Consider the following 12290-nt stretch of genomic DNA (forward strand, 5'->3'; position numbering starts at 1 on the left):
GTGTTCGTGAAGCAGCGAGCACTGACCAAGACAGAGCGGGGAGACACAAGAATGCAAGACAGTCGCTGCACTTGCAACTAGTTTATTTTAGAAGAAACACTTCGTATTTATGTACCTGCGCACCCTCAGACGTCAAATATAAGCAAGAGAATATTAAAAGCACCTTCAAATTCACTTATACGCTCATACTAGCGCGTAAAATATAGGCAACATATCACGGTGTGCAATCCTATCCTATTTGTTGCACCCCTAACAAATTTTTATAACACGTTTTTTTTTGTGTGTGTGTGTCCCTGCAAAAAAAAGGCGACCTCACGATGGCCCAGAAAAACAGATGGTTGACTGATACAGACCCCTCCTCCCTAGTAAATGTGAAAAGCTTCCAATATTTCCCTGGTCAGCTGGTTATGGTGCGGTAGAACTGTAGTGTCATTGTAAAGCGGCTACCACCCATGTTGTGAGCAATGTCCTTTGGAATGAATGTTTCCCCCAGTGACATTTTGTGTTCCAAAAGTCTTGTGTTCACACCGGCCCGTTTGGCCATGTATGCTTTTCCACAATATATGGACAAACAGTATGCAATGGACGACCTTCACTTCACAAATTCTTTCCTATGCCGCACCGTGCACCTAAATCCATTTACTTTTATTTTTGTCGAAACTCCGTTGACAGAGAACGTCGGATATACTAGAAAATACAAAATACTGAATACGTACGGCAAAACAATCTTTATCAGAAGAAAAAAGATAGAGGTAGCTCACGCGATCATATTTAGCAAAGTAACTTCACTTAAGTCAGTCGGAGGCGTCACGGGTCTCTGCGAAAGAAAAGCGAGAATTCCGAAAAAAAGACAACCGCGCAATTAATACTAACCGAAATCGAACGTGAAATATCGAGAACAAACAGTAGAGTCGCACGGTAAGCAAATAAACAGAGAGAAGCCTACGCGGGGCGGTTATCGAGAAACGACGCTGCGTTTATGTTCGGCGGTGGCCGGGTTTCTATCGGAACTCGGGCGCCAGCTCGTCGCTGTGCGCTCGCAGCGCAAGCGGTCTCGCGGCCGTCGGCTTGGCTTGGCTCAAGTGCATTACCACACGAGCCGGGCCCGGTGTTACCGCACGAGCCGGGCCCGGTGTTACCGCACGAGCCGGGCCCGGTGTTACCGCACGAACCGGGCCCGGCTGCAAACCGGGCAGCACGGAGGAAGACCTGTCTCTGGGAACGCTGGTCGGCTGCATCTCGCTCATGGACAGCGGAGACTGCAGCATAGTGGGGCTGATGCTGCGCGCGCAGGAAAGAAAGAAAGAAAGAAAGAAAGAAAGAAAGAAAGAAAGAAAGAAAGAAAGAAAGAAAGAAAGAAAGAAAGAAAGAAAGAAAGAAAGAAAGAAAGAAAGAAAGAAAGAAAGAAGTCAGCTGCAAATCGAATACCCCGACAAACGTCACGTTAACGAAGTTTTTAAAATTTATTTCACTCCTTCAACTGCCACCTCGAGAACGTGAGGCAAGGAGGATACGACAGAACGGATGCTGCATCGACTTCTACGTTTCGCGTGTGTTCTGTCGTCTGCTCTGTACTACCGCGGTGCGCAGGGGGAAACCACCAGCGCAGGAGACAATACTTAGCCATCTGACTTTTGGCGGTGTTGGCACACGCGTTATGAGATCACGTGGACGGATACTGGGCCGCTTTATAGCCGCTATTCAGGATCGTATTGAGACAAACTGCGCCAGCCGTTTATTGTTTTCTTCGCAATTGCGTGTTTTCACGTTGTGTTAGATAACGTAACACAACTAACTCGAACACCAACTAGCCCAACATAGTCCCCTGCTGTTCGAAATCGTGCCAAGAGAGTATGCGGATGGGCATACTTTCTGTACGAGCACACATCTCTAACCTTTACAATGATTCCGCTAAATTTCGTAATGCAATGAAAACGTCTAGGGTGCCGGTCCTTGAAGAAGGTGGGAATAAATATTTGCATAAAAATATAAATCGATCTCTACTTTACCCATCTGTATGGTGTTTTGAAAAAAAAAAATATGCCAGTATTTTGATAATGGCGTGCGCTTGTTGTTAGGTGTTCATCCAAGTTCGCCTTGAGAACGTGACAACAGAAGCTATGATAACTGGTGCGAGAGCAACCTTCGACCCGCATTGGCATATTTTGAGTAAATGACGGTTCGAAAAATGACAATTTTGTTGTTAATAGTCTTGTGGCGAAAACACAGGAAGGGGTGTGCCCGCGGTACCGAGAATTGTTGTTCTTAGTTCACACACCGAACAGTGAGAGGAGTAATCTACAAAAGCGCGTTGCAAGAAGAGTATAAACATTACAAGAAAAAGGCTAAGACTTACCAGAAGAGTTACATGAATCTGCCAAGAGTGTTAACTCCGCTGCACACCTGCGTTGCTTCGTCTTTCATTTCTCCCTTTGCTGTGCTGCTTTTCTCACAAATAAAATAATCCCCCGTATCGGTACTCACGGATACGAAATGTAAAACGAAAATTCAGTTTTATTATTTCTTTTTGCTTTCTATATGAGACAAAGTCGCACTGTTTTACATTGACTGCTTGCTAACGATAGTAGCCCAGTCGCAGCCTTGATTTGTTCACATGCTGTTGACTCCCCAGAGATTGGTACTGCGCTCAGAAGCAACAAATAAGTTGTTAATATTCCGTCTTGCTTAAAGGTGACAGGTGGGCTGTTTGTTATACCGCATAATGCGCAATGTTTTCGGGATATAAAAGAAGCTAAGAAAAGAAAGAAGAGAGAATGAAAAAAAGAAAAAAAGAAAACTGCCAGCAGCGTTTTTTCTTGACTGCCCTGTTCTTTCGGGCAACTTTTTTTTTTTTAAGCACTGGAATGAGTGTTGCATTACGCTGACTTAGTTGCTTAAGCAAAAACATTATTCAAACATATCCGCGCTTTAACTTTAATGGAGCGGCTAGTTGCTCATAGACGCCCCAGAAAAGCGCGCCTTTACCGAAGTAAGTATTCTGTAACGAGATGCGTGACCTTTAAGGGGCGCTTAAAACGTACTCACTCTTTCAAAACAGCGTCGGGTTCTCTGGACATCCTTTTCCTGCAGTCCAGGAAAAAACGATTATTGCTTTAGGATAAGGCGACAGAAAGTGAAATCACTTGAGACAAGCTAATGGCGGCAGCGGGCTCTTTGAAGCTAACTTATAAAACGTTCATCTTTTTTTTCCCCTTTTTTTAAGCAGTGGGCAAGGGAGCCCCCATTGTACCGATCTACAGCACTCGTCTTCACTAAGCTTATTCTAATATGTCATTTTTTACATGTCTGTTCACAAGTTCTCGAACTGGTTCTGTAAGTTCTTTTTCTTTTATTCTGTGATAATTTGTGCACCGTAAAAACACAGTGTAAATACAGAGGAACAATTGACGCGGGATACACAGGCACGCTTAAGCACGTGTTGTCGGGTGAACTGGTGAAAACAAGAGCATATAGCACACGTAAGCGTAAACCTAACGAGTTTCTTAGTAAATGTGACAAAGACAGAAGCGTTGCCATTCGGCTATACACTCATCTTCTAGGTAGAAAATTAACACTGTTTACTTACAGACGCATTACTCTGTATTTCCTGCAGAGGGAAACCAGATAAAAGCGGTTTAGCATATAAATTCGGACTTCCGCACGCAACCCTCACATTACCCCGAGGTTGTAGTTTTCGCAGTTTCTCCTTTAGCCTCTTCAGGCACTACATAGACAAATGAACACTCCAAGGCAGTACATTAAAAGGAGAAGCATGCTACTGACGAAAATTGCAGTACTTGAAACCCGTCACGTGTTACATATCTAAACGTTTATGATTGAACTAGCAGGTGCGAACGATACGTGCAAAGTGTTTTAGTAAATCGAGTTGGAAGGTGGAAAGTCGAGGGCTGGGTGTTTGCTCTGGGTGTCACAGTATGACGTCACGCGGCGGGTGCGACGTCGACCGTTTCCGTTGCGATATCGCAATTACACGGATGCTCGATGCGCGTTTGCGTCTTCGACGTCAGCGTTGTCGCGCTGTCACAGTAGAGATCAAGCGCGGCCCACGCGTGGAGCATCAGAAGGTCTTCAGGGGACGGACGGTGCGTTTGGCTGCAAAAGCGACGAAGCCACGTGACCGCACCGCCACACTGCGTTCACTCGACTCTAGCGGGGCCGGTTCAGCATTCCGGGTTCCTTTGCAGGCTTGAACTTTGTGCGAACGCACATTGGCGTACCACCTGAGCAGGTGAGGTGCAGAAATAGTGTGGTGCGACAAGTGACCGATGTCACGTACGAAGTCGTCCCCGCCGACCTCTCAGCGTCATCGTCGGCTGCAAGTGACATCGTTCACGTGGCAAAACTAAAGCCATACCATACACCTTTCATACACCTTTCACCGCGGATGTTAAGATTAAGCACCGGGACGGTGCTTCTACTGCCGGAGGTGATGCTACGAAACAGCCACCATAGTGTGGCTACACTGAAGAGAAGGAAGACGACGTGGACCCGCTTGATATAGCGTCGCCATTGTGGCCTTCCGTTAGCTTCCTCTGAATAAATGTATATAGCATTGGGCTACAGCTACACGTAACAATAGGAAATTTGAAGGTGCAAATTGGTCTAAGCTAGCGCTATACAGGGGTAATTGGAGGTCGCTATGGGAGGCCTTCGTCCTGGCAATGGCATAAAGATAGAATGATCATGATGATGATGATATTGATGTTGGTGATGATGATGAACTGCTGTGCGCAAGTAGACTGTGACGCATACACTTGCATGAGCGGGAATGGACAGCGGATAGTAAACGTCAAGGTGAATGCATCCAAACGTTTCTCTGGGTGCTTACAAACGCCGATGGTTTTCGTTCGCTCCTGCCTCGTGCACCATCGACGCCTGCACGCTGTTGGCGGTGCTTCTAATCACGCTAGCTTTCCGAGACGCCTTAGACGCAAGGATAAACCTTGATACTGCTTTGTATGCTCAGCCTTCGGGTGAAACGGCGAATATTTTTGGCCATGTCTCATATCAGGCATATTGTTGCAAGTGGTCGGATAGGTCCGATGCAAGTAGGCTAGGCATGACGTGGTTTACGTTCTCGTTTCTGACGTTCCAGAAGACAGTTATCGAATGGACAAACGCGTGCTGCTGGGCTAGTTGGTCAGTGATTCGTGCTTAAGAATAACGCAAAGTAACACGCGGGCAAGTAACCCCTGCGTGGTCCGTCACGTCCGTGTCACACTTTGTGCTATTCTCGTGTGGAGTCCACATTCTGTAACATTGAGAAAAGCCGCTGAAGGATTGAAAATGCTTAATCCGTTCCACGGCGGCACGCTTTTAATTATTCTGAAGATGTACAATTGGTGCCTGAAAGGATTATTCTTAATGTCAAGAAAAAATACAATGTCTTCCTTAGCCAAAAGAACAAACAGAAAACTCAGAATCTAGCACTTTGTCCCGAGTCAAAGCTTTTGACGCTACACTAAACGAAAGAAATACTGTGCAAGAAACGAAGCGGGATGGTTGGGTGGAGCGCTTTTTTCCGGCTCTCTTATTGAAGTGTAATTCGCTAGAAATTTATGCTTAAATCATTCGTGACCCGAGCATTGATACGTGGCCCGGGACATTAATTCAATTATGACGTGCATGCATGTCTTTCCCAGGTCCCAGCTAAATGATGATTTCTCTAAGACCCGATCCACGCCTCATTCAGTCAGCAGGCTAGCGTGACTCGGGTGAGGTTCAACGACCCGCAATGCTAGCACTTCGTTGAAGGCGTCCCTTTGTGCCGGCAGTTTTGTTGACACAGCGAGAAAGTCGCTAAATTTAGCGAGGTTTTACTCGCCGTAACGGCAACGACGCCTTTTTTTTGGCGTCCTGCCGTATTAGTGACCTTCTAGTCACGTATATGTAGTCAGTAAATTATTCTGGTAAAGTTTCTCAAGGAGTTTTAGCTAAGTTCAGCGCCTCGTGCCTCTTCTTATATTTTGTTTTACAAATTTTCAGAAATTTCACAAGTTTTGCAAAGAAAATGCACGTGCGTCCATCTGTCAGTATACTTCTAAATAAAGTACTGAAGAGCTTATTAGTCAGTGACCTAAGTGTCATCATGCAATGCTGCTTTTCTACACAAAGCAAAATGCTGACATAACCGTCTTAAAATGTCGAGCTTTGTGTTCCCTTTTCACATTCCAACTGTTGATTCACGTACCACCGCGGGAAATAGTCTAATTTAAAGCTATAGTTGTAAAAGCAATACGAAGGGCCCCTAGGAACAATGAAAACATAAGACAATTCCGATGAAGTCGTCGTCATTATCATTTAGCATCATCGATTAGCAAGTTTTCGTTCTATAAATGGCGTGTTTTGGGACGCGACATAGGGACTTTGTCCCAAAGAAATGTTACCAGCACTGGTGGGCGCGCCGTGAATGGGCGGCAGCAAGTGACGTCATGCTCGCTCGCAGACTGAATCAGCATACCTTCCCGTCACGCGAATCTATTTTAATCACAAAAATCGCGCTGCAGATTTGCCCCTCGCCTTCTCGCGCTTTCACAGGCGTCCAGCACAATTCAAAGCCGACTGGTTCACAATAGAGACATTTAGCGTGTCCGGTATTCCGGCAAGCGCGGGCGGTTTGCCGGATTAGTGGGGGCGTAAACGTGAGCGGCCAGATTGGTGGCGCCAGCTGGTGGCGCAAAGCTCAACTACGCAAACACAAAGCTAGCTACTATATTCTGCTTAGCTGCTTGGGTAAATTTTCGACAGTGGCGTAATCGTGTTCCCAATTACGCCTCTGCCAAAAATTTGCACCAGCAGCGAAGCAGGATATAGTGGGTTACTGCAGTTTTAGCTCTGTGTTTGTCTGGTTGAACTCTACGCTACCAGGCGGCTGCACCGCTCTGGCCGCTCACGTTTACGCCCCCGCAAATCCGGCAATCCGCCCAAACCACTCCCGTTTACCGGATTAGCGGAGAGGCTAAAAGTCTCCAATACTAGCGATAGCGAAGTTCATTTTCTACCCGTGTAGCGTTCTGAAAGTTGCACTCACTCGGCCATTTCCAGCCTGAGCTTCTGGTCGGAAGTCACAGCCGCTGACCTGGAAGAAGAGGGAATATCTTGTGAGCGCGTATATCTATGCGTTAGCCTTCCGAGAAAAGAAAAATCAAAGGAAGCGATCAGCTACGTCGGAGTGCGAAAATAGGATGGACGGACTAGCAATACTTGTCAAGTATTCTGCTGACGTCGATAACGGCGTTTGATTATGGTGGCACAAAGTATTGTGCGCACCTGTTGGTGGACAGCGCGATGACGGCGGCACTAAGGCAACGACGGGACGACGACCGTACGACGACGTGGAGACGATGACGCCGCAACGACGGCAGCAGCGCGGCGAAGACCGCACGGCGACAAGGGAATCGCGACAGCGTGACCGCGCGGCGACGCGGCACGACGTAGTGACCGCACAGCGGGAACGATGACGACGAAGTGACAACGGCTGCGCTACCTGCGTTTTCCCTCTCCGCTCGTTCACTCCAGAGAGGTCCCACATACTCGTCCGATCGCTCTCTTTGGTATCGCGCAGGTCCCACGCACTGAGACGAGTCGGTCGAACGAGGCTGGGCCGACAAGACGGAAGTGGAGCGGCTGAACCGGAGGTGCTGTTGTGCCATTACCACCAGCCCGGATTCCGAATCTGCAAGATGCAGAATTTATCCTGCAAGCGCCATTTGGACAAACCCGGGGCTGCGCCGAAAGGCACAGCGCCCTAATTCTCCCTAGACAAGTCAAGATGCTGAGCCGTCAGGCAGCGGTGTCCTGCGGAGAAGCATCGGCGAGCGACATGTTTAAACGTGCCACCCAGTGCCAGACAGTCCGGCGCCGCACCTCCTTTTGCATGGAGGTCACCGCGCGCGCGAACATTGAACCGGGTGGCCAGCGCGGTCGCTGGTTGGACCTCTCGGACGACTGTCGAGTGCTGGCTTTGTATTGGGCCGTTTGAATGACATTGATTTCTCGGGGCTTATAAGCCGCGACGCGCCGCCTGGAAAAACCGGATCCGCCGACCCACCCGGAGCCAGTGCCACTCTCGACTGGAGTGAGATGTGTCACGCGTTGCAGTCTCGCCGGACGTCGCCGTGCGGGAACAGTCGCGTTTGCTGTGAGCTCTCGGCCCCAGTGCCGATCCGATCTTGTCCTGTATAATGACCTGAATATAATGTATAAAGTCCCTTTCATTATTCTCACCGACGCCTGACTCGGAGTCTTCGCTACCAACGCTCTGTCACGAAACGGGTAACGAGCGCTACGGGACCACCTCAAAGTCGTATAGTGGTGGCAGCGGTGCAAAGTCGTAACAGTGCGCAGCGCGGTGTTCGGCGAGGAAAGCGTGCTCGCAAACGCCAGACGAAGCGACGGAGAAAAGCGATACAGCCGCCACCACTACCGAACACAGCATTTAAAACAGTCGCACGCATCAAGTGCGTCGAAAAGAGCCAGTCGGCGTTCTGCGACGAAAAGCTCACGCGCCAATCATCGGTTAGATAGCTCTCGCGCCACAGCACGAGGAGCGGCCTCTCCTCCTCCAACCTCCGGCGCTACCCTCACTCTCAGGCGGGAAACCGGGCAGCCGCATAACCAAGAAACTGGCCTGATTGCTAAAAACAAAAGAAAAGCTATTCGCTTTAAATCCTCAAAATGAAGGAAGGAAGAACTCTCTGTAATGACTGCGTAATTACGGCGTTCAGCTGCTGAGCACGAAAATAGTGGGCTTGATGACTGGCCGCGGCCTCTGCGCACAGACAAGGTCGAAAGAACGCATGAACGCTGGTATCCATGGGTGCGGCTATTGGTTAACGAACACTGGGTAGTAAATGTTCGCACCGCGTTCCGCGTGGTGTTGTTTTGGTAAGTGAAAGCCATCGATTACGTATTGCACAAAAACAAAAGCAATTGCCGAAATGAATATGTATTAAGCAATGCAGAATGTCGTTGCTTTCCATAGAAATAAAAAAAAAACAAATATGACAAACGCTTAAGAAAACTCGTCTGGGCTGCTCGCACCCCCTGCGTCCGCCAATGCGACCTTCCTGAAGGGCTAAAACTGCTATAGCCGTCTACGACCCACCTGTCTTCAAACGCTGTCTTCAAGCGCGTGTGTGTTACAAAGAGAGAGAGAGAGAAACGCTATTACTTACTGCTCAGCTTGTCTCCTGAAAACGTTCGTTAAGTAATGCACATTATTTTTAGAAAACGGTCACTGTTTTCTTTCTTAAATTATTGTTTACGCAGAAATTCGCTTTACCTTCTCCTTGGCTTCTGCCTACGATGTGTTTGGCTGAAAAATAAGACACAAAACGAAAACAGGAGTGCTTTAGTTTGAGCTGTGTGTCATACACGATTTGCGCGCGCACACTCAGTATGCTATACTTACAGATCCTCAAAATTCGTCCTGCGATGTAAGAGAAGTGAACATTGTTTAACTGCGCGAACAAACGGACCACAAAGACAGTATGGGACATGGACGGGCGCATCTACCAACTCTACCAACCAACTCTACCAACTACCATATCTACCAACTCGCCCAACAACAAGTTCTTCTAAACTACAGATGTAAGAGAAGCCAAGGAATCTCAAGTGAAATTAGAGCGAAGTTAACAGGTTACACAGAAAGTGATCTCTGCATCAGAGCTAAAGTAGCATTCATGGGTCGTGAAGCGTCTTCAATTTTACTTCAACTTTACCTTACTGCTACCTTAAACAATGGTTACAGCCACGTTTGGCCAGGTTAATGTGGCGATTCTATTTTATCTCTTTTCCTCCTCGAGCTTCGTTACTGCTCCCGACGGCACTCCGCGTAATGACGTCTGCATGATCGGCCGGCCGTGGGTGGCAGGTGACACGAAAGAAATAGGATAAAGCACAATGAATATTTTATGTTAATGCGGCCCTGCTTTCCCCAGTTACGTTACATCTATACAGATCTGAAGGTAACATCAATAGAAGTAAAACTTAACAAGTAGTTTAGAAGCTAACGACAAGGAAGAGAGAGTTGGTGGGACTGGAGGAGGGCTTCGGGCATCATGTTACTGGAAACCTAACACGTATTAGCCTTCACTAATGACATATTTTCAGCCACGACTTAGCGGTGTCTTAGGAACTGAGCGCCCTTCTGCGCGAAATGTTTTATGAACACGGGCCTACGGTGTTAACGTAAGGAATCACTTCACTCGGCCCTATACTCCTCTCTTGTTTTTCGCACGCGACCAGCGGATCCTGGTGAATCGATAGCGTAGGCGGCAGCTAGAGTTCGCGGGTTGAAACCCGGCCGCGGCGGCGGCCGCATTTCAATGGAGCCAAAATTCGAAAACCCCCTCGCACCCTTAAATTAAGGCGCCTGTTAAAGAACCCCATGTGGTCCACAATTATTTCGGAGTCCCCCACGACCGCGTGCCTCGTGATCATATCGTGGTTTTGGAACAAAAAACACAAAATTCAATTCAGCTTATCTAGTAGGGTAGGAGGAACGCCATTCGGACCATTGAAGAAGCGTTGAGAGAGATGGCATTGGAATAGGATGGTTATGTTGACCCGGGCCCAGCTGAGTCAATGCTACATATCGTTCACGCACCCTGGAGGCACGGCCTCGCCTTCGTAAGTGTAGGTGGTCATGGTGAACAGGTACTTGGAGGCCACCAGGGAGATGTAGATGGCGTAGTCGAACACGCCCACCAGAATCAGCATCGCCAGCCAGAAACCGTTCTGCAAAACCAGAGACCACACAACCCAACACTCGAAAATCATCCGTGCGCGGAGAGCGCGTTGTTGTTGTAAACGTGTGTGTAGTTTGTTCAAAAGTTCGAACTGGTGTCCCTGTTCTTCCAGGCTCAATGTGTGTGGTGTTCCGCAGCGCAGAACGAGGTAGCGGGTTCGATTTGCGAGGGCGTTCACATAACGGACACACAGTGTATATAGAGACGCGCGGGCGAGGTCATAATTCGGTGCAGGCCAGAAATTATTTTTAGGTGCGCGATGAAAGCTACTATAAAGCACCCTACGCCATGGCGTGTCTCGCGCAACGTAGGTCTGGATGTGCTGTTTTATAACTGGTGAGTGTTATTCCAGCGGTGATCATCTAAAGTCCTTATACTCCCCAACAACTGTCTGTGGATACGAAGGGAAAGTTGCGGAGTGAGCGTGTGTACTCGTGCACACGTGACCACGCTCCTGAACGTAGCCCCAAAGTCTCATTTGAGTTCGTTTAAGTACAGAAACAGAAAACATGAGCGTCGTGTTTACTACGGCACTTAAACAAGAAAAACTACACAAGATACACAGCTCCGTGTTAAATTTGAACGTGAGTTCTTTTTTTTTTCGCTTTGCTCTTCCGCGTTTTGGCAAATGCAAAGCCGTTGCAAGTAGCAATTGCTGCGACGATGCAGTTCTACAATCCGACGATTGTTGGACGATTGTTCGACGATTGTCCGACTACAGTTCGACGATTGTCCGACTACAGTTCGACGTTTGTTGTACAATTTTCTGCTGCTACAGTCCAACTAGCTCAGTTCAACACCGCTTTGGCGATTCAGTATCTAACCCCAACGAACCAAAAGAGTAAGCGCTGACGGACTGTGCCGGACTATTTGGCGCAGTAAGACTCGTGCAGAAGCTGCGCCCCCTGTGGCTATCCCTTCATTCTCGCAGAAAGCTGTCTGACAGACAGACAGACAGAAAAACTTTATTCATAGCATGTGAGTTTGGACTCTTCTGGGTCCCTGGACCACCGCACGGTCCCGCACTACGTCGAAACGTTCATGCTCCTTTTGCTCATGACGTCGGCAGCCCGAGCCACCGCAGTAACCTGCGATGTCGGGTCCGTAGACGAGAGCAGGACCTCCCAGTCCTCCCAGCTTGAGATGGCGGGCTGTCCCTGCGGGGGAGGATCGGCAGGGCAGCCAAAAAGGATGTGGGAGAGTGTGGCGTGAGGGTCTGTCTGACAGTGTATAAGTTTCTGGCATAGAGCTCCCACCCTTGCACCCACAACATGAGGCAGGCTTCTTGCTGTCAGGATGGCCGAGCGGTCCAAGGCGCTGCGTTCAGTCCGGTATTCCGGGCGTGGGTTCGAATGTCACTTCTGACAGAAGTTCTTGTCAATATTTTAAAGATTTGTTTATATATTTTAAATCAAGAGGCTTCTTTTATCTTTTTTTGTTTTTTTGCTTCGCGTTGCGTTGCAGTATGACAGGTCGGCCGCACAACTATAACACATTCATCTGGTCCGCCGCCATTTG

At 48.3% G+C, this 12290-nt stretch overlaps 2 protein-coding genes across 4 annotated transcripts in view; one reads left to right on the plus strand and one right to left on the minus strand.

The window, feature by feature from the left end:
• The window catches only part of LOC135906350 (protein shisa-4-like), a 184461-nt gene that overhangs the window by 12129 nt on the left and 160042 nt on the right, over positions 1-12290 (plus strand). The gene's annotated exons all lie outside the window — the stretch shown is intronic.
• LOC135906347 (uncharacterized) overlaps positions 838-12290 on the minus strand; it is a 55871-nt gene continuing 44418 nt past the window's right edge. For all 3 annotated transcript variants that reach the window (XM_065437688.1, XM_065437689.1, XM_065437687.1), the window contains 8 exons: positions 10631-10761; positions 9434-9451; positions 9305-9337; positions 9198-9212; positions 7052-7099; positions 3587-3607; positions 3046-3084; positions 838-1281 (listed from right to left, as the gene is read on the minus strand). In XM_065437688.1, coding sequence (XP_065293760.1) covers positions 1002-1281; positions 3046-3084; positions 3587-3607; positions 7052-7099; positions 9198-9212; positions 9305-9337; positions 9434-9451; positions 10631-10761 — 585 coding nt within the window. In that variant the 3' untranslated portion in view covers positions 838-1001. The remainder of the gene's footprint in view (positions 1282-3045; positions 3085-3586; positions 3608-7051; positions 7100-9197; positions 9213-9304; positions 9338-9433; positions 9452-10630; positions 10762-12290) is intronic.

Source organism: Dermacentor albipictus, chromosome 5 (assembly GCF_038994185.2).
Source record: "Dermacentor albipictus isolate Rhodes 1998 colony chromosome 5, USDA_Dalb.pri_finalv2, whole genome shotgun sequence".
Classification (NCBI taxonomy): Eukaryota; Metazoa; Arthropoda; class Arachnida; order Ixodida; family Ixodidae; genus Dermacentor; species Dermacentor albipictus.